Source organism: Protopterus annectens, chromosome 8.part0 (assembly GCF_019279795.1).
Source record: "Protopterus annectens isolate FY-2018-M chromosome 8.part0, PAN1.0, whole genome shotgun sequence".
Classification (NCBI taxonomy): domain Eukaryota; kingdom Metazoa; phylum Chordata; order Ceratodontiformes; family Protopteridae; genus Protopterus; species Protopterus annectens.
Window position 1 is genome coordinate 1,770,264,736 of NC_056741.1, and position 24,176 is coordinate 1,770,288,911.

Below are 24,176 nucleotides of genomic sequence, written 5' to 3' on the forward strand. Positions count from 1 at the left end.
ACCAGGACACTCCAAAGCCAGCTACTCTAAGGTTCTTAGAAGGGTACCCAATTAAACTGAGAAAAATTAATACTAATACAAATGGTAGTGTTTGACCAATGCAATAAGGATTCCAGGAGTGGCCACAGTGTCACCAAATAAATATAAGTACTCTCAAAGGTTAAAATATTCTGTTAAAGACCAGCCACAATGAAAAGTGTAAATATATTTGCAATAAAAACCAGAGTTTAATTACAGGAAATATTAAAAATAACACAGATGGATAGAGTCACACAGATACAGAAAAACAGTACTTAACTAACCTCACTATATTTTCCTGACTGACCTAAATAATTACTTTGCCCTGGTTACTTACTAAAGCAAGGCACAATGAAATGGGTGAGAGATCCTTCTATGTCAAGTTCCAAAACCAGACTGCCCTGAGACTTCTGTCTCATCTAGTATTAAAATATCATTCCAGTGCTGGATCACAGAATGACATCCATACCTCTCAAATGTACAGATTTTTGCAGAATGTCCAGATTTTTGCCTCACATTATTTTCCTGTTACTCGTAAAATTGTGGCTTTCTGGCAAATCACTGCCAAATTTTTGAGGACTGAAGTCAGAAAATAATGACAGACATTTGAGATTCAGACTTATTCTATCAACTTTCGAAGTTTGTAAGAACAATATTTAAAAATTGTCCCTATTTTTTGGGCCTTTGTCCCCCAAGTATTCATTGCTTTGTTGAGATTCCTTACTCTAAGAGGTTGAGAGCTATGATGACATCTTATACATCTGGTCATCTGACTTCTGGTTCCCAAACAGAATCTCACACATATGTCTTACCATACACACAAATAGAGCATTGCTAAAATGTGTTATAGCATCTGGAGGCCATAAAACCATTTCAGTACTTCCACCGTTCCAGGGTAATAATTAGTTCACTACTAAGGACAATATAACAGGATTCCTAGTCATTGCTTTTACAAAATGTTGTCTGTGGCTGCAATCAGAACTGTAAGATACAATCTTTATGGCCTACCAGGTAATTTAATTTCAGACTATTTTTCAAATTTAGCTAAACTGAGATTAACCTCCTCTCTTCCAGTATTCTCTGTTTCAATATTAATTTCAACAGTTATAATACAGTTTGACATACAAATGTGTTCATTTTACTGTCCAGCAGGACCCACTGTTGGTACATTTTCAACACAAGCACCTGTACAAATCTGATTGATATATAAATGACATTTTTACAAAACTCCAGCTAGCTATGCCGGCATATGTTACACATCAACTGCCCTATGTCTCCTGTCATAGCTATCAATACTTCACATTATCACAACATCCACAGACTTACCTTCCTTTGGCAGATCAGATGCCATTTCTATTCTGAAAGAATGATTGGCATAATTATTTGCTTTCACTTCCTGCACTCTTAAAGCCATTGTAACCCAAGACACAAATGCACTCACAACTACCTTTTTCTCCTTCAAATCATGAAAAACTAAGTCCTCTGTTCACTTAGCACATGCCTCTCACCAAGCCCAAGCCCATGCCTCCAGTCATAATAAAATGCACTCCACTCCTTATAAATACCATATGCTTGCCATCACCTTTCTGGCAATCTTTGATCATCTTAACTTAATCAACACACCCTTTGAACTATTTATGATATCTTTCCACTGGAAAAAAAAGCATCTCCCTAACACAGAATGCCCAAACATGTATGAAAACTGACAAAGTTACTCACAACATATAATCAAAATAAAAATAATCCACCTTGTGGAAGCCTGCTAACAATAATGGGAACACATGCTTGCCTAATGGTAGTATCCTATCCCCCTTTCGCAGCCAAGCCTTTCCCCAACTCTTCAATCTGTTACTAGTGGTACCCCACATGGCTCAGTGTTGGGACCCATCCTGTTTGGTATATACTTCTCTGAAGTGAAGGCAAATGTTGAGGGCCTCTGGCTCACCAAGTTTGCTGACAGCTGTAAGCTGGAAGCAATCACTGAATCTCCAAATGATGTTGATATCCTACAAACAGGCCAAAAAATGACAAACCACTGGTGCCAAAACCATGGTCTAAGACAAAATGCTAAAAAGTGTGTAATCATACCACTTGGTAAATCAGATAATTTTGCAAATTATAATATTGATAGCATAACCCTAAAAGTAAACCTAGTGAGATCTCAGAACACAGACAGGCAGTAACCTAATCTTTGACCACCAGGTAGCTATGGCAGTGAGGAAATCCTTGTGTGTGGCTCAACTCGTAAGTAAAGGCATGGCATCAAGATCAAAGGGAGTCATAGTGCCATTATACTCAGCCTTCATCAGGCCTATAATTGAGTACAGTACTTTTGTCTGCATGTATCCAACCAGGCACTTACACCAAGTGGAACAGCCCCAGATGTTCCTCACTAAAAATATATAAAGAGTAAGACACATGCCTTATGCAGACTGATTAAAGGCCCTATCCCTTTACTCCATCTCATATAATTAATTGAGAGGGACTTATACCTGACCTAGAAGGCATTCTCTGATCTAGCCCTGATGAAAATATTACATATTCGCAAGAACAAATATTCGAGGGTTACACATTCCATGGACTTGAACCTCATTTGTGACTATAACAGAATTTTCTGGAGAGCCAGATTCATATCCCAAAGGCTACCTAGTCTATTGAATAAACTTCACACCTTCATTAAACAAATCCTGTCCCTCACTCTCTTAAAAAAAGAATTTGGATAAATGGATGGGGAACTGTAAATTCACTCCCAGGGTACTGCCTATGCCTTATGGACAGAGTCAGTCTGTAAAATGACTCAGGGCTCCAATAGCCAAAGATCCACTACCCTGATCCTACCCCACTCCATATCTGGGGAATTAAGCTATAATAAATATTGTCATATCCTGGGTATTATTGGCTATGCTTGTAAAGGCTATTGTGGCAGTAGCCTAGTAATCATCTTAGAACCTATGAACCTGTGAACAACTTTAATATTCTCCAGTCTATAGTAACATCCCATAAACCCAACAATTTTGCTGTGATACTCAATACTGTGAAGTGTGCCCTCGATATCTGAACTGCATCATCAACCTGCCATCATTTCACTAAGTATCTCAGCACTAACTTAATTGACCAAGTCCTTGTATTTAATGGCAATTTGCTTACAAATGCTGAAAAACTATCAACGTCTTGCCATATGCCTTACTAGTAGCTGCAGACCAGGATTGCTGAACCAGCTAACTTGCTACATTTTACCAACCTCTCACACCATTCCAGGCTGAATAGTACAACTTACCTGAGCTCCGGGTGCCAGCTGCTGAGACCTGCAAAACAGAAAGTGAGATGGACTATCATCCAAGAAATTACAATGGCCAGAAATATATTGATCTGAAAAAAGAAAGATTTATGTTCACAATTTTCCTGAGTAACCCTTACTCCCATCTAGATTGCACTGTTTTCTTAGCCAACACCTGCACTACTCCCAAGTTATCCAAATGAAAAATCATCTTCCTGATCCAAAGTCCTCCTCCCATGCTACCAGAGATTCCCGAACTGACATGAACTCCAAGAAGGTGATATCCTTCTGATGCTTGTAAGCCCAGCTTTCTGCCAGATTTCAGCAAACCACCTGCCACTGAAGTATGCTTCTATACCTAGACCTCCTGCTGCATCTGTAAACAAGTCTAGGTTAGGCAAGGAAACCAGCTGTCTTGCCAAAAAGACACTTGGTTAAAGTGATGGAGAAACTCCAGCTAAATAGACATGCCCTGTTTGACCTGCTAGCCCAACCTTGTCCAATGATGCTTCTACCTTGCATCTCTCAACAAAGTGGCCACAGCTGAACTGTTCTGCATGCCAAATTAAGGACCCCTAAAACTCCCAACAGCTCCATAGTTCTCGTCTTATTTTCCAAAGCACTGACTCCACCCTCCTTCTCACTTTCTTCCCCTTGCCATGTGGCAGCTTGAATATTTCCAGGTTTGAGTTAAGGTCTAAACCCAAAAAAGTAAGCATTTTATCTGGACCCTCCACTTTGTCTTTAGCCAATAGCACCCAGATTCTGCATACAACTGCTTGAAGAACCCCATTACCTTGTCAAAGCTTCCTTTCCTTCCCTGATCAAGAAAAAATCATACAAATAATGCACAGCCCCTATGAAACCTTCCCTCTGCTGCCACATCCAGTGCAAATCTGAGTTGAACTTTTCAAAAGAAGTACATGTGACTGCATAGGCTGAAGGCATTGACTTGTTGAAATAAAACTTCCCATTGAGATGGATATAGGCCAGTCCTGATTACTCACTGGTAGTAACCTAAAGGCTGACACAATATCCAGCTTCACCAATGAGGGATCTTTGAATGATGCGATTACTCACACTGTTTCATCCAAAGATGAATACTGAAACTTAACATCCACTGCCCTATAGCTGTCACCAGACATACTCCGCACTTTGCCAGTCCCTGCAAGTATATTACCTCCTGCAAACTTTCAAAATTCTGCCCTGACTCTTTCATTGACCTACTCTCTAGAATTAACTGGTCTCATCTCACCACCCTCCCCTTAGATGAAGCTGTCAACTGTTTCAACACCACCTTCCTTGACATTCTCAACTCCCTTGCTCCTCTCCGCACAAATAGAATCAAATCCAACACAGCTACTTGGCTTACTAAATCTACCCGAACCCTCATGAAAAACCGAGACAGGATATGGAAAATATGGACAAAAACCAGGACCCCTTTTCTCCTTCAGACCTATGAAGAACTTAGAAACAAAATAAAAAAAATCATCCACAAAGACAAACTGAATTTCTGTGGACCCCCCCCCCACTACCCTAAAATCAGACCCTAAAAAATTCTGGAACTCTATCAATCATATTCTACATCCTGGAAACCCTTTTCCTCCTAACCCTTGTCCTAATAAAACCCCAGAAGACACTGCCATTAAATTTAACAATCATTTTATTGAGACAATAACCACCTTAATCAATTCTCTTCCTTTAGCAACGTCAACACCCTCACTAACTCATTTTCTCTTCCCAACCCTTCAAACTCTTTCTCCCTTAAGCAGTACCAACTAGCTATATAAAATTCTTACTCTCCATACTTAAACCCTGTCCCCCCTCCCCTGATAATCTACCCTCCTATTTCCTACAGCTTTCTTCTGAACCCCTGGCCTATCCTGTTTCTATCTTAATCACCCACTCTATTTCTGAATCCTATGCCCCCTCTTTATGGAAAAAATTCTTTACATTATCCATTCATGAAGGTGGCAATTGCTCTGATATATCAAACTTCAGACCAATTGTTATACTGTCTTCTCTCTCTAAAATTCTAGAGAAATGCATTCAGAAGCAGATGACGCAGTACCTTCTCTAAGAAAACCTTCTCACACACACACAACATGGATTCTGTCCTAATCACAGTACAACAACTGCACTAATATCCTTCATCAGTACAGTATCTCTTGTTCGTGATAACAATAAACTTGTCTCATGCCTGTTCCTCGACCTCTCTAAAACCTTTGACACTGTCTCCCACCCTCTCCTCTTGGACAAACTCACGTACTTAAAATTCTCTCCCCCTACTAGTTCCTGGTTCTCTAGCTATCTCTCTAAACACCAACAATCAGTTAAATGGCTCTCTGCACTATCCCCCCCCTCACTGTACAAATGGGTGTCCTCCAGGGATCTATACTTGGACCACTGCTCTTCAATATTTTCACTAACTTACTCTATACCTCTTGTCCCCAGTCATCACATGTGGAATATGCTGATGACTCTACTATCATCACCATTGCAGATAACCCGTCAGACCCCCACTCTGCTACCCACACATCCTTCAACACCATTGACATGGCTTAGCGATAACAAATTAATTCTTAATCCTAAGAAAACTAAGCTCCTACTCTTCCTCCCCAAAAACCTCCCCAATCTCAAAACTACATTTAACATTTTATCAAGCAATAACACCATCATCACAGCTGAACCTAGCACTAAATTGCTAGGTGTCACAATTTGCAACCAGCTTAAGTTGGATCTACATGTTACAAACTGTATAAAAAAACTCACCAGAAACTTGGACACCTTTATCACAACAAGAAATACTTAACCAACACAGCCAGAATAACTCCCTCCCATGCTTGTTTTACTTCCTACACTTCTATACTACTGTCACATATTCACAAACCTTAACACCACACTCATTTCAAAACTTGAAACTACCTATAATAAGGTGTCCAGATTCGCAGCAAACCAAACCTACAAGTCTCACCACTGCTTATCACTTAAGCAACTTGAATTCCCTCACCTGCTCCTACTAGGTCAACTACAAATTATCTACTCCATCCTGTATTTGCCCTCTTTCTGCCCCAGCCTCTCTTCTATCATATCTAAATACTCCCCAGCAAGAACACTATGCAGCTCAGACCAAGGATTGTTACAGATTTATAAACCCAAAACCAAAATAGGATGTCTACTCTATAACTATAACCCAGCCACATTCTGGAACCAACTACCCCTGGGAATAAAGTCCCTTGACCACAGCAAGTATTTCAAAATAGCTACACAAAAATTCCTAACTAAAAAATGGTCCTGCCACTGTACTCATCCCCTCTGAAATACTATCCTAACACCAAATACTCCTCCTTACTCCAAGTTTATTTCTAACATTGTTCTCCCACTTCTTCCTTTCTTCTATTCATTCTTTCTTAATACCCTCCCACTACTACCTTTCCTTCCTGTCTATCTTTTATATACTCTATCAGACTGCTTCTAAAAAACTAACTTTAACCTGTCTGTCTTATTGGTCATCGCCACTTTATTTCCTAATATTTCCATCCAACTTATGTATATATGCTCTCTAAACCCCAAAACAATTGTGTAGGTATTATTCATTTAATATGTCATTGTAACCTGATTGTAATATTTTGCTGACTGTAACTGATTTTTGTTAAATTCTATTCACTGAGGAGCTTTTCTCCCCGGGTCTCTGTTGAGAATGAGCCAAAAGCTCAGTCAGACTAACCAGGTTAACAAATGTAAAATAAATAAATAAATCAGTATGGACATTAAAGATATCTCCTTCTGGGAAAGACAAGTGATCTACTAATTTAAATTCCACTGGGGCTTCTTGGGCAACAAACCCAATGCAGATACTTGATATGTACTAAACTGAGAGACTTCAAAGAGGCCTAATAACCTAGCTGCCACCAGCACCTTATCCATCAATGTCTATACTATTCCCTTCTTCCCTAATACAGACTTCAATTTCTTACAAATATTAACTGAACCATCATCCTTAGATTTTTACTGCAAAATTGCATCGAAACCCCCTCACAAACTCCCGAGCCACCTCTTAATCAGGGTAGCCCCAAAGCAGATACTCTAGCTAACTAATAATAATAGGTGAATTCACCGACCCCTCCCAACCTGTTCCAGCATAAAAGGCCAGACCCCACCTTGGTACCCCTGAACCTCTCCTTCCTTTTCCCTAACATTCACACCATCCCTGCCCCAACACTATCAACTCTTTTCCATCCCAACACATCCTTTCCCCAACAGTTGACTGTAGGATGTTGACCTGCACAGTGATTATGAACATGCAGGAACCTACACATGGGTCAAGTGCTCTTTTCTGCATTGAGGTTTTTACCTTGCCCATTGTTCCTTCTAACTATTCCTTCACTGCACTGATTGACCTATTCAACAAAGTCCCCAACCAAGTATCAGGATGTCTATTTTCTCACACCAAGGACTTATCCATGACCTTGAGCTTGCAAAAACATTGATCATACCATAGCCATGCATTTATATCCATTAGCCTATGTGCATCTCTAACCATTAAGAAGTAAGAAAACAGTGGTAATGTTTGCTGCAGCTCTTTTTCAAGTATAATGGTCATGAAATAAAAAAAAAAATAGACCCAGTTGACACATTTCATTGGCCAGTACCTCCCTGTGCCTGTCTTCCCCAGTGTCGCCAGAGCTGTCATGAGATCCTTGACTTTACCTCTGCTACTCGTTGAACACCATCTGCAACTATGAGATCAAAAACTTTGACAAAATCTCCCCACTAAATTTTCACTTTTATGACCTATGGCATATGCTCTATAACAAAAACTGACTTACCAACTGACCCATGCAGCAGAACAGATTGTAATCCCACAACTTGCTTCTCATACCTAATTTCCTGTGTCTAACACCCTGGCTCCAGGCAGCAGCAGCAAAAAGTCCTTGTTCTCTCCTAACACAAACCAACCCACATCACTGCTTAGCACCCTTGTAGATTGGGTCCCTACATCTAACTGCCCCCCCATACTGTTTTTGCCACCAAGCAAACTCTGCAATCTGCACCAATCACCTGAACTTAAATCACACAGCAATATAAATAATTCAGCATTGATTTAACTCCTCTTGACCAAAAAAAAATATATTAGTATCAGTACCTGCCAGTTGCTGCTGTGACACTGAGTGCATTTCATTCACTCTCCTCTGCAGCCTCCCTGCCAGCCACTGTAGCTCCAATGAATGCATCTCAGTCACAGACCTTCATGACCTTCTGGACCATTTGGCTGTATTTTCAGAGGCTTCTATCACTGGTTGGCCCCTGACCTCATCACATTTGTCCACCTCTAGCAGATTTAGCTTGGGCAACCTCCTGCAGAACTTGCCCCTGTACCTGCACCTACCAAAACAACTTGTCCACCTGTGATACCAACTGCTGCCACTTCCAAGCTAGATCCTCCACTTGCACCATCCTACAATAAAAGAAACAGCAGTGCATCAGAAACCTGCCACATGCAAATTAGCTTCTATCCTGTTTCTTTTGGTTTTATATATGAGAGGTAGAGATTTGTTCTAGAGAGGAGAGGAATGAAGGTCAGCAGGACTAAAACAGAATATATGTGTGTGAATAAGAGGGAGGATGGAGGAATGGTGAGGACGCATGAAGTAGAGTTGGTAAAAGTGGATGGATTTAAATACTTGGGATCAACAGTTGAAAGTAATGGTGAGTGTGGAACGGAGATGAAAAAGAAAATACAGGCAGGGTGGAGTGGAGGGGTGAAGAGTGTCAGGAGTGATTTGTGACAGTCAAGCACCAGTAAGAGTGAAAGGAAAGGATTAAAAGAGGATAGTGAGACCAGCTATGTTATATAGATTGGAGACGGTGGCATCGACAAAAAGGCGGGAGTCAGAGCTGGAGGTGGCAGAGTTAAAGATGTTAAGATTTGCACTGAGTGTGTTCCTACCTTCTCAGTAACCCTACCCCCCATTATCTTATGTGCTCTCAAGGCAAGCATCCAAGCCATAAAGCTGTTGAGATTAATGCACCCTTGGCCCTTTAATTCCACTCTTTTCTTGCTCTTCTTTTTTTTAATTTTCTTTATAGAGCAGGCTGTTGCCCATCATGCCACTAACCCTCCTAGTGCAAGGAAACTGGATAAACCCCCAACAATGGGGGGAAAAAAGTTCAATAATAGTGACAGATTTTACATATACATCCTCTCTCTTTATATTTTTAGAAAGTTGCTAGAATAACCAAATATGTGTTAGTCTGTATTTCCAGAAAGATATATAGTCAGACTCCAACATATACCATTAACTAATTTTTTTATATATATACATACAAAGAAGGCTCATGGAGAAAAAAATTTTTAATACAGCAACTACAGTTCACAGCCTTAATCTTCTGCTGTCATCCATACTCAGAAATTTACCAGGAGACCACAACATTATGTGAGGAATATACTAAAATATGCAATAAAGATCTGGGCATTCTATGAACATCTGGACAGTTAAAGGGTAAACCGCTAGTTTAAGAATGTAAAGATTTGCAGTCTGCTTATCCATGAAAACTTATTGCTTGTAACCCAGCCCAGGTGGCTTAAACCTCTACTGAAGAGACGAGAAATGGATAAAATGGCCCACAGCCATCACATACATATGGGAGCTATCTTTAGGGGATTGCTGTTGCCTAGCAACTCTTTACATAAGTCTGATGATGACATCTACAACATCATCATCATGTCTGGAAGCACACAGGCCTACCATGCTCTTCCACCACTGACAACAAGCTAGATTAACAAACAACACTGTCTCTCTACCATTCCCTAACCACCACTTCCCCCTGTTGTTACTAAATATCCTCTGTCCTCAAAACACAATAACCATTCCTCTCCTGTGAGGTATTGATGTTATAAACTTAAAAAGTTGCTAGAATAACATGATTTGTGTTAGCATGCATTTTCTGAAGGATATCAAGTCTGAAATTGTCATGTATATCTTTAGTTAGTGATTTCAATCATCTGTGATTTGCCAGAAAAACTACAAACTCTATAAGGAGCAGACCAAACGTATGAGGCAAAAATCTGGGCATTCTATGAAAATCTGGACAGCTGAGAAGTATGACCATAAACAAAGCCTCCCCACCTATGTACCCACTACTGCATCAGGATGAAAAAAAAAGTTGTTCATTCAACACTTATTCAGCACTATGATTTCTCATGATTATTAAGCTGCCTAAATACTTATGATCTACTTGAGAAATGCAATTACTACTTACCTCCTCCTAACAGTAAGTACTATATAAAAATGTACCTTGTCTGTGAAAAAAAAAAATACACGGGACCCTAATTAATGAATTAATGAACCCTAGGTGATTGTGTGAATGCTACAGGCTGGACTGTACAACACTTATCCTAACCTTATACAACTTCCTGCCCCCTTTCTGCTTATTTTGTTACCTCATGTACCCCTTCTTAATCACAGTAATAGCAATAGTCTTTCAGAGAGCTAGTAACTTTTTAGTCTTTCAAAACAGTTTGCAAAGAAAAAAACTGAATTATTCACAACGGAACATATTTGTAGAAGTTTGCAGAATATATTGGTTATGATAAATTAAATTCATAAACAATAGTTTATTAACAAAGAAAGCATGAAATATACATGAGTTCTAATTAGCTAATTACATAATTGACTCTCAAATGAGCTCACAGGGAGCAGGAAGCATTGGGATCTACAAATGGAATATTTTACTCTACTTCATACTATAGTAAAGGGCAACCAGTATTAAGATTAAATTAAGGTAGACATATACTGTATTGAAGTAAAACCAGAATGTGTAGTACTGAATTGTTATACCCGTTTCATAGATGGACTACAGAAATCAGTGTGAAACATGTTACAGTGACATATAGTTCATAAACAGCAGGCTAACTGTTGAACATGTTTTTCTTCTCTTGTCCATTTTTCAAAAAAAGGAAATAGTTGCTATAATCACGTATGTCTCTTCAGGCATTAACCAGGGAAGCAGCCCTTCAATATAGGCATGTGTGGAACTGGAGATTTTCCCTGTTCTACAAACATACTTTTCTGACGTTTTTGATCTGGTTTCACCAAAACCGACTTTTTTGGGAGGGGGCTGAGCTTGCTGTGGTGGCATGGTATAATTTCTTGATCCCAGCACAATGTATAAAGGCCTTTATGCAAGCTGGACCTCTCAACCTCTTAGAGCAAGACGTCTGAATAAAGCCTTAAATAATGGTGGAACAAAGGACCAAAAATAAGCTCAAATTTTAAATCCATCTACAATCTCTTTTCCCATTTTTTTTTCACATGGGCTGAGCCCGACACTTCAACAGCGACAATAATCTAGAGCCAAGGTTCAAATGGCTAGGTGGCTAGCCCTGCCATGACTGTCCTTTCATACCACATATTTACATGCAGACTCACACCTATGGACAATTTAGTGTCTTATCCACCTACTGCATGTCTTTGGAATGTGGGAAGAAAATAAAGTATTACTCTTATAAACTTAAAATGTTGCTAGAATATCAAGATTTGTGTTAGCATGCATTTTCTGAAGGGTATAAAGTATAAAACTTAAATGTATGTCATTATTTAGTGATTTCCATCCTCAGTAATTTGCCAGAAAACCACAAATTTTATGAGGAACAGACCAAAAATACAAAGAAGAAATCTGGACATTCTTCAAAAATGTGGACAGTTGAGAACTGTGATGTTAAGTCCACTGCTAATAATGCTGAACAGGAACTCTAGCCTCCTTTCTAGATGGTAAATTGAATGGCATGGGGGCTGAGGCAAACTAGAGAACCAGCATGTTTGCTCACATTATAGGTGGGTTTAACTTTGGAATTAGGCTTTACGTTCCTCAATGCTCTGAGGAGCACATGATGGCCTACTGTATACCATATGCAGTGATATTACCCAGGCCCAACTATACAAATAGCCTGGACCTTCTCTGGGCTTTTGTCTTTACTGAGACTACTTATAATGGACCCCCTACCTAAGCACGTCATACCCATTCTTTCCCCCTGAAGTAAGGTGAGCTTATCATTCCCATCTCCTTCACTTCTGTCAGCTCCTACACTTACCTGGGCCACTAATCAATCATGGGCAACGTGTGCTGTAGTCAGGACTTTACCCCTCTGCAGCACAGAACTGGCTAGAGAAACTGACATTCAGTGTCCTTCTGCCAATGTACTTTGCATTGAAATGATAATATAATACATAGCAAAAGTTTATTCTATAAAATTTGAGCCATAAACGGTCACATTTTCCATCAGAAATGAAGTACCTAGAGTTTAGTTACAAATACGTTAGGGCTTAATTTCCCCAAACATTGAGTTAGTCTCACAGGAGGCCATCTATTATTAATAATTTCGATCATGGTACAAATATATTATAAAAACATTCTATTCCAATTTAATTTTAAACCAATCACTTCTGTCAAAAGCAGCACTAAGACAGAATACACTCTCTGTTATAAAGAAGAAGTATTGTGCAAAATATTTATTTCTTTACTGTGCAGTATAATGTATTTTCCATTATGAATACAAATGTGCTTTCAAAGGGTGGTAGTGTATATAACTGGGCATTAGAATGTCTGAATAAAGTCTCTGTTGCTTTATTACTTTTGTGTTATACAGAACAACCATTATAATATACTCCATATTAAAGCAAATTATCATTATTGTGCTATGTATGACTGACAATGACTTGCTGGGTCATCATTTTTTTCTTGAAGTACAGAAGCACCAAACTGATAGTTAACAATTTCTTCATATTGATAGGATACAAGGATAATGGTTAACATTGAATCTGCCCTGCATGATGAATCCCAGTGGAAACATCCTCATGAATTTAATCCTTCTAACTTTTTGAATGATAAGGGTGAATTTTTAAAACCTGATGCCTTTATACCATTTAGCGCAGGTAAGTTCAACAGTTTACTTCATAGTTTCCTCCTGAGATTTGTTTGTGCTACTTCCTTATCAACGACTCCAGAATTAAATAACATAAAAAACTCTAACAGAAAGTCCCATAAACTGAAATAATTTGTAATGGCTAACTAGCATTACTTCACTTATATTATAGTACTGATATCTGGCTCCATCTTAGTTAGTAACTTAGTTAGTCAGGTAATGTTTAAGCTGACTGATCTGAATGGGCATAGTTAGTTAATTAGTTATTTAGTTAGTTAAAAATGATTAAGCTGACAGATTAAAATGGACCTAGTTAGTTATCTAGATAGTCAAAAATTAGTAAACTTATCCAAATGGGCCTAGTTAGTTAGTTAGTGAGTTAGTTAGTTAGAAAATGATTAAGCTGACTGATCCAAATGGACCTAGCTATTTAGTTAGAAAATGAGTGAGCTGACTGATCCAAATGGACCTAGTTAGTTAGCTAGCTAGGCAGAAAATGAGTAAACTTATCCAAATGGGCCTGGTTAGTTGGTTAGTTAGTTGGTTAGTTAGTTAGTTAGTTAGTTAGTTAGTTAGTTAGTTAGTTAGTTAGTTAGTTAGTTAGTCAGAAAATGAGTAAGCTGACTGATTCAAATGGACCTTTTCAAAGCCAATACCTAGCCCAAAGCAAGGAAATAAAATATACACATGGATGATATTGTTCAGTAATTAGTAAATCAGTAGCCCAGAATGTACATTAATACATAATACATAGTGTGTGACAGCTAGACATATAACAAGCTTGTTAATGCAAAGTACACATTTACTGCGGTCCATCTCTGCATGTGGTGTGCAGTCCATCTGATCATCTATTACATACAACAAACTCACATTTATCAATTTCTGTTATGGAATTCAATGCAAAGATAAAGGACTCTGACAGAGTAGGAATGAAGAAACAATACAATGCTTACTTCAGGGAGAGAATTGTACCAAGAATGCAAGTTGAAACCTTATTATACGAAAAAGTGACAAAATCAATATGTTTTTATAATCTTGTCTTGTTCAACTCCTCAGCAATGCTGATATATGAGATTAAGTCATTTAACAGAGTAGGAGTTGCAAGTCAGCAACAAGGATACAATTATGTATTTCATTATGAGGTAGTGTACTGTGAAGATTTATGAGTCAAGAAAATATATATAAGTAAATACAAATGGGATGTATTTGTTTGTTGGAATGACATTTGGTATCTCAAAACACTGAAAGTCGATGATTCAAAAGATTTAGTCAAACCCTCATTTGGATGAAATCTTATTCACAGAATGTAATTTAATAAGACATAGCTGTGTAACAGATAAGTAGAAAAATGTAGAAATGTATGGCTGGTTATCATGATGGTGATTTATGTTGCCAGTTTAAAAACACTGTACATATGGTTCCTACATATACTTCAGCAATGATTCATAAGAGTCTTCTTTTCTCTTTTATCCATGTTTGTGCAAACTAGAAGATAATAAGATTAAGTAAGGAGGCAGAGGGATAAAGAACCTAGGTGCTTTTCAGTGCATGACTTTCCTAGGTGCTTTTCAGTGCATGACTTTCCTAGGTGCTTTTCAGTGCATGACTTTTTCTATTGATTGTACTTCGACAAAAACTGTTTTCTGGCAACTGATGTTTCGACTGGTGTCAAAACTGAATTCTATGGGTTATATTATAATAATATCTATATCTAATATATATATATATATATATATATATATATATATATATATATATATATATATATATATATGTATATATATATATAGATAGATACAGATATAGATATTGAAAAATAATGTGTGTGTGTGTGTGTGTGTGTGTGTGAGCAAATATATATATATATATATATATATATATATATGTATATATATATATATATATATATATATATATATATATATATATATATATATCTATATATATTTAGAGGTCCCCTTCACATGGTCGACTTTTCAGAAAGTGGCCAATACTATATGATCGACTTTTGAAAACCCAACGATGGGGAACCGCTATCTCTGTATAGTGTGGAATGGGAAAATCTCCTTCTTCTGCACTGTAGTGGGATCTCAGAGTTGTTATATGTAAGTTACGGGGGGGGGTGTGGGTGCCGGTCAGTGTTTCTTGCGAGTTTTGTGTTTATTTTACATGGTCGAATTTTCGAAAGTCGATCATATGGTCTTGGCCATAAGTAAGTCAACTTTCTGAAAAGTCGACCATGTAACGTAGACCCATATATATATATATATATATATATATATATATATATAAAACTTATATATATAATATATATATATATATATATATATATATATATATATATATATTATATATATATATATTATATATATATATATATATATATATATATATATATATATATATTATATATATATATATATATATATATATATATATATATATATATTAATTTTATATAGATATATATATATATATATATATATATATATAGATATATATATACACACACACATACACATCTATATATAAACATATATATGTATATATTTATATATTTGTGTGTGAATGTGGTGGGGGGGCTTAAAAGTTGATCGAGTTTCAGAAACTTGAAATTCATATGGCTGAGACCATATGATTGAAATTTTGAAAACGTGAAGCTTTTGTATGGAGATTGTAGTACAGTGAGGATTGGGAAAATTTTCTTCACTGCAGTGCAGTCTACTCTCAGAGTTGGTATATATAATTTGCAGTAGGGCTGCAAGGGGCTTGCCACCCCTGCAAAAATACAAAAAAAGGTATTTTTGCGTTTCTTTTTGATGTTTGAGTTTCAGAAACTCAACCGCATTGTCTCGGCTAAATGAATTTCGAGTTTCTGAAAACTTGATCATTATACACACACACACACACACACACACACACACACACACACACACACACACACACACACACACACACACACACACACACACACACTCACACACACACAAAACCACACACACACACACAGAAACATATATATATATATATATGGTTTACCATTAAATAGGTGAAGTGCATCAGTGCGAGTGTTCAGAATGCTGAACTTAATTGTTGAAACTTGAAATAATTTCCCCCCCTAATGTTGAACATGGTAAAATTGGAGTTCAACATTTGATATTTCCAGGAGTTGTGCACAAAAATTCATTTGCCATCCGGGATGTTGAACAGCAATAGGGTTTCAGAATTGTAGAGTCGATAAAATCTTCTTCTTCTTCTGTTTGCAAAATTATGAAACCTTGAAAAGTATCGGTTGCACTGATGCACTTTACTATTTGATTGTAAACCTGTGTGTGTGTGTGTGTGTGTGTGTGTGTGTGTGTGTGTGTGTGTGTGTGTGTGTGTGTGTGTGTGTGAGTGTGTGTGTATATATACATATATTATATATATATATATATATATATATATATATATATATATATATATATATATATATATATATATATATATATATATATACTGTATATACATATAGAATTGTCACTTTTGAAGTGACACCTCAACCCCATGTGCAAAAATGTGGAAAGGGGTTGTTGATGGATGAATGTATCTATATATCAATATCTATATCTATATTTATATCTATATCTATCTATCTATCTATCTATCTATCTATCTATCTATCTATCTATCTATATGTTTATGATTTCACTTCATAATCGCCAAATGCTGAAATACCGAATTTCAACATTCCGAGATCATGAAGCCAAAAATTCAGAATGCCGAAAGTGCGTAAGAGAGAATTTGAATATCTCAGATTCTCGCTTGTGCATTTCTGGTATGTTGCGTGTAGTGTTATGGTGCCTGAAAGTGCAGGTGAGTGAGTGTTTGTATGTGTTTTGTATGTTGTATGTGTGGGTAAGGATAGGGAGGTGTAAGTATGAATGTGAGTGTTGAATTTGTTGGTGTTTGTGTATGTAAGATGTGTATTTGTGTGCGAGTGAGTGGAGAATGCCCTTGTGTGAGGTTTTTTTTTTTTTTTATGTTATCTGCAATCTTGGAGTTGGTATATATAGGTAGAGGTGGTGTGGGGGGTGCAGGGGGGCTTGCCCCCCTGCTTATATGTAGTGTAGGGTTGTCTGGTTTGTGTGGTGTGCTGTGGGTGGAATGGTGTTTTATGTGGTGTATGGTGTATGTATGTTTGTGATTGTGTGATTCGTGATTGTGGGATTCAGTATTGTGAATGGTTCGGCTTCATGATCTGAAAATACTGAAATTCGGTATTTCAGCATTTCGAGATTATGAAGTGAAACTATATATATATATATATATATATATATATATATATATATATATCTGTATATATATATATATATATATATATATATATATATATATATATATATATATATATATATATATATATATATATATATATGACCAAAATGTCAGTAGGTCGAATTTCAAATAACCAAGACCAAAAGCGGACGTTTGAAACTTCACTATGCCGATGTCTAGATGACTGAACATTTGAAATGCTGAATCTCAAGCTGAGTGGAACACAAAATATATTCATTACCACACTGTAGTGTGATTTTGGTGTTGGTATATTTAATTTGCAAGGAGTTTGGGGATGCAGGGGGCCTGCACAAATGAAAAGTTTAAAATTAACATGATTATAAATATTGATTTAACATATCTCCACTGAATATTTTTGTAGAGCACCTGTATCAGTGTTAGATTTGTTATTTGTACACTGGTATTGATTTGTGGGTGGGGTATGCAGGAGAGGTGGGTAGCTGTTTAGTACATTTAATTTGTTGGGGCTGTGCTTAACTGGGATGAGTTGTTGCTTTTGTTTGTGTATTACGTGTGAGATACGTTGCACATTATTGGATTGGTGCTTTGACAGGCGGCAATGTGCATTTTCAGCGTTGTGTGTTTTTGCTGTTTTCATTTTGATTATTTGAAATTCGGTCTAATGACATTTCGTAATATCAGTTAGACCTATATATATATATATATATATATATATATATATATATATATATATATATATGTGTGTGTGTGTGTGTGTGTGTGTGTGTGTGTGTGTGTACATATATATATATATATATATATATATATATATATTTATATATATATATATATATATATATATATATATATATATATATATATATATATATATATATATAGTAGTAGACCCATATATATATATATATACACATACACACAAATTTGGTAATCCAGTAAAAACAGTGAATAGAATTTGAAAGTGTATTGTTTTTTGACAGCTTGAACATGCACCATATACTTAAACTGTAGGTTCATTGAGGACTATTTATATGAATGTTTGAAGCGGGATGCACTTGCTGTGTGTACATGTTGACAGTTACTTGACTACTTGTCCATGCAGATTTATGGACTATTACTGCTTTTCTTTGTGCCCTCCCCCCTTAGTCTGCCAACCATCAGGCCTCCCCCTTTCAGACTCAAGCCCATCTATTCCCTAGTGATGGGGACTCCACAAGTCCACTAGATTGAGAGGCTTCTGAAGGGGCTGGCACTCAGACTGACATCAGGTTGGCTGTGCTCTTGTCAGCATCCTGTCAATGAAAACAGTTGTGTAACTCACACTTAGCTCAAAAAACAGGCAGAAATTAATAATGCCCTCCTCCTGGAAGTGCATAGTACACTCACTAATGAGGGCTACCACTAGAAGGTGACTTGGCAAGTTGAAAGAATGTGCCAATGACACCCACTGCAATGCAACAACTCCTCTGAGTGATTGCAGCCAATATTGCCCACCTTTGCAGCCAGTAGCATTCCACCTCTGCAGCCAGGCGTGTAGTACAACCATAGCCAATGCTACTCTATTTCTCCTGCCCAAACACAACATTAGTACATAGGTCCATTGAGCTGTCATGATGCTGAATCTGTGCAGAACACAGAAGTCAGACCTGAGACATGTGCCTGAGACAGTCAGCATTGGCAGAACAAAACATTAACAACTGGGATCTATTGCTGCAAGACAGATGTGCACAAGCATATCTAGACATAAATGTATGACACATACACATCAAGTGCTGAGAAAATAAAAAAAGACTCATGGATAATGGGATAAGCAATTTATATACACATCTACAGTAATAATGCTGTGGGGGTGCAAGTGATCTGCGGTACATTGGTAAGAAACACAGGAGGAAAAAGAAGACCAGGACCATCCACTAAACTTGGACAGCACAACAGTGGGCAAGATTTTTTGCTTATAATTTTTATTTAGTTTATAGACTAATACATTATGCAGAACAAACATTTTCAAAAATGTTGTCTATGTATGACATACAATCAGCAAAATTCATTCTCCTTCCATCTCTTAAACCTACAGCAGTGACTCCCCTTTCCCTTTTTTCTCCCTATTGAGCTCTCATGTTGCGATGCACATCTTTTACTCATACACATACACTTTAGTGTGTAAGGAGAGGCAGCTCCTAAATGCTTTACCCATGTGTGAGTCCCATCAGATTGTCTATGATATGATGCCAGTTACTGTCATTAGAGGTAATATATGATTACAACCATGGGATAAGTAAGGCTAATTTATAACCAAATGTAATATATTATTTTGAGCATGAAAAGGGAATTTGGCTAGACTTAAAATGACTTTTAAGAGCAGTTAGCCTAGTACTTACCTATGAACCCATGTCTGCTTCCCATCGTCATTACTATATTTACCATTTGTTAACTAGCATGGGAACTGAGACTTCTACTGACAGCTGCCTCCCCCCTTCTTCTCTGGTTCTCTCTGTGCTTTCATGTAGACTCTTACCCCCATCTATCCCCTATTTTCATTATACCCCTTACTTGAAACCCATCCTCACCCTTATAATTGACCAGAGACTTTGCCCAAACCTCACTACTTCTTTATGCCTCCAGCTCCTAGTTATTTTCCTTTTGATTCCCTCAGCAACCATTTGGATCCCTACCCTCTCATTCCTATAGCATTGAACTGTTCCACATTCAGCCTCAAACAGACAATGCGTCTATATCACGTTATTGAAAGTTTACTTAATCAAATCAATAAAGGTAGAACTTTATTGATCGATTAAGTAAAACATTAAATAACTTAAAAAAAACAAATAAAAAAAAACTAAATGGTGTAGGTAGGAGGGCAAGCCCCCCCCTGCACTCCCACACCCCCCTACTTAAATATACCAACTCCAAGACAACACTACATTGAGGTAAACAGAAATCTCCCCTTATGGAGATTTCTGTTTACTTGCACAATGTTCTTCACTTTCGATATTGTCCTGCCGACAAAATCAGACTCGATATTGTCAACTTACGACAACGTGAAGTAGACCCCAGACAGCATTCCTGACTGACATCTACTGCCTTCATATATATTCTCCCACAATTCCCTTCTGCCTTTTCTCACATTCCCATTGACTCTTGGGTAAAACCAACACATATCCAGCTGATGGACTTCCACATTCTCACATCTCCAACATCTTCCATACTTTTGCCATTCCTGCCTCTTCACCCTCACCTGTGTTTTCTATCACCTGTACAACAAATGCCATTTAAAGTTTTCTACTGGATCACAGTGTACATCCTATTCATTACTTGTCAAGTAAAATTCATCCCTTATCCACCTCTTGCTCTCCATCTGAAAGCACCTCTTTAACTTGCAAAACCCCTTTCCATCCCTTTACTCTCAGGGAAATGTTAACAATCTATCCTCCATTTCTAACTCCCATCTTTTTCCACCATTTCTCCCCGAAAACCATTCTCTTTTCAATCTCCCATTATCTGACCATTCTCCTTCCTTTATGCCATACCCTGGCTTTATCGCCTTGAAACTAAAAAAGACCACCTCCCTTCCGTCTCCTCCCCTGTCTGTTTAGCTATGTCTTCCACTTTGCACAGACCTTTTTGTTCCTGCTGCCATGACTTCTCATGAACTTCTCTTTCCTTCCATTTTTATCAACCTTAAATCTTCATCTAACATTCTGTCCACTACTTTGACTACATACTTTGTCTTGTCTGTATTTCTGTCTATCTATTCACCTCCCTAACTCCTATGACTTTCACTTTACCCAGCTGTCCATGCATGTGAGCTTATCGCTATTTGCCTAGCGAAGTATAACAAATGTGCCAGACACACACTTCAACAACTCCACTTTTCTTTTCAGCATAAAAATACACAACACTTATCTAATAGTAGCCCTGTTTTCTTACACAAACCCTACCAGTTTTCTTCCTAATTGCCTGCACATATCCATACATCTACACCCCTCCATACTTACCCCACCAAGTCCTCTTCCTCCAACTTTCACAATCAGTTTCTCCCTGAATTTTTCAAAGTATCAAGAATCCCCTGCAGTTGCTGGTGTACACTCGCAAACAGAATTATGCAGTCATCTGCAACATGATATATCCCACTACTCCTGACTCATTACCTTTTCTTTCAAGCTTTCTTTTCACCCTCTGTATAAATCTTTCTACTGCTAACAAGAAGAGACCAGGTGGCAGCAATTAATCCTACCACATCCCTCTCTGTTCATTTTGACAGTATCTACTCACCATCAATTCATTAAAACTCTCCCTCAATGTCACTGATATAATGCTTTTGCCACACTCAACCACCTGCCTTCCCTAACTGTTTTGCTCAAACCTTCTATCATATATGCCCATCATACCTTATCAATAAGCTTCAGAATATCCATCAGTGCCATTCTTGCTCAGTCTATAATATGTAGTTCTGCTCACCCCATAAAATGAGACAATACATTTTTCATAGGTTCATAGGTGAGTACTAGACTAATGGCCCTGGAGCCTTTACAAGTCTAGCCCATAGGATTACCATGGCATTGTGCCACCTGACCTTAGTTTCCAGTGCCTCTGTCAAGTAGAGCCACTGGAGTGATCCCCGGGGTGAATTTTCTGTTTCCCATCCACTCATCAACATTTCTCTTGAAGAGGAGGTCTCTGGAGTGTGTGGTGCAGAGGGATTGGGATTTCTTTAGATGTAGCATTTCTAACAGAGCTGGGTCAGACATGGCTTTGTAAGTCATGCAGAGATTGCCTCTAAGTAGGCGATATGAGACAGAGAATAGTTGAAGTTTTTTGAGTCTGTCCATATAGGACAAGTGTTTAAGGCCTAGGATCATCTTTGTGAGGTACTTTTGCAGCCTCTCCAGTTGTTGCAGGTGTCTAGTGAGGTACATGCCAAATGGGGCATTGTACTCGATGATTGGCCTATTGAGAGAAAAGTAGAGGGAGACAATGACCTCTTTCCTCCTGGATGCAAAACCCTTAGTAATGAGATGTGCCACATAGAAAGACTTCCTGACCACAGTGGCAGTGTGGTGGTTAAAAGAGAGGTTGCTGTCAACCTGTGTTCCCAGATCTCTTATAACGCCTTCTGTGTTCAGTGGACTACCATCGATGTAGTAGTTCATGGGAACTAGGTTTTTCCCCAAAGGGGATGATGACATATTTTTTGGCATTGAGCTTAAGACCCTGGTTCTGACACTAGTCGTTGGTCTCAGTGAGGCCTTTCTGTAGGATGTCAACATCACTTGGGGAGTTAATAATGGCTCACAACTTGTAATCGTCTGTGAACTTTGTCAGCCAGAGTCCCTTTGTGTTGGACTGGACATCAGAGAAGTAGATACCAAACAGATGAGGACCCGGGACCAATCCCTGTGGAACTCCACTCGTGACTGGTCGGCAGTCTGACTTGGAGTCAGCTACTTTCACACTGTGGGTTCTATCTGTGAGCTAGTTTGCCACCCACCTAGTGATATAGGGGTTGATGCTAAGCTTAGTGAGTTTTTCTATGATTCCTGAGTGGGGAATGGTATCAAAGGCCTTGACCAGATCAACGTAGGCTGTATGAACCACCTTGCCTTCATTCACAGCTCTGGTGACTGACTCAAAGAAGTTGACCAAGTTGAGCAGGCATGATCTACCCTTTACAAAACCAAACTGTGTGGGATCCAGAGTTTGGAGATTCCCTATATCCTTGTTTATTAGCTCCACGATGATGTGTTCCATAGCTTTTCATATTAGACTTGCCAGACTAATGGGGCAATAGTGCCCAGGGTCTGAAATCACTCCTCCTTTGTGGAGAGGGATGACTATAGCAGCGCGCCATTTGGTAGGGACAAAGCCTGAGGTGAGGCTGTGATTGAGCAAGGCACACAGGTGAGGTGCCAGTTCACTTTGTAGTTCATGTAGAACACAGCTAGGGATATTGTCAGGTCCCTTAGAAGCTGTATTCTTGGCCTTGAACAGTGCTGTTTTAACCTGTGCAGCAGTAATACTGGGTGCCTGGGAATCTACTGGCATTGCGATTGGTCCCTTGGGGGTAGAGAGGGGTAAAGTTGGCACTGAATCTGTTGGCCAGTACACTGGCAATATCTGTTGGCACAGTATAGGAGGTACGATTGTGCAGTAGCTCAGAGCAATTCTGGGTATTGCCATGGAGGTTCTTTACATAACTATAGAAGCCTTGTGGTTGTCTTTACTATCTGCTGCAATTCTGTTTTCATAGCTAGCTTTAGAGGATTTGATGAAGGACCTGAACTCTTTGTTGAGGCTGATAAGTGAGTTTTTTCAGTCTTGGGACTTCACTTTATTCCACATCAGTTTCCTCCTTCTGTTGTAGAGTTTGTTTATGGCAGGGGACCACCAGATTGGCTTCCTTTTTTTGGAGGAGAGCATCTTGGTTCTATTGTATATGGTGAGATCCATACATTTGTGTATGTGTTCGTACAGTGCATTGGTGTATGATTTGGCAGTCATGCAACTAATCTCCATTTGCATGGGTGCCATGAAGTTTGCCACCTCTGTTCTTATGAGCCCAAAGTTAGCTTTGGAGAAGTTTTTCATGGTGATTACCTTTGCAGGGGGGGCGGGGCGGAGGGATGAGGATTTCCAAGGTGATTAGTTTGTGGTTAGATCTAA

General features: G+C 38.2%; 1 protein-coding gene across 1 annotated transcript in view; it reads left to right on the top strand.

The window, feature by feature from the left end:
* LOC122809627 (cytochrome P450 2U1-like) overlaps positions 1 to 24,176 on the top strand; it is a 522,109-nt gene that overhangs the window by 316,705 nt on the left and 181,228 nt on the right. The window contains exon 4 of the mRNA XM_044081264.1: positions 13,089 to 13,230. Within this exon, the coding sequence (XP_043937199.1) occupies positions 13,089 to 13,230 (142 nt within the window). The remainder of the gene's footprint in view (positions 1 to 13,088; positions 13,231 to 24,176) is intronic.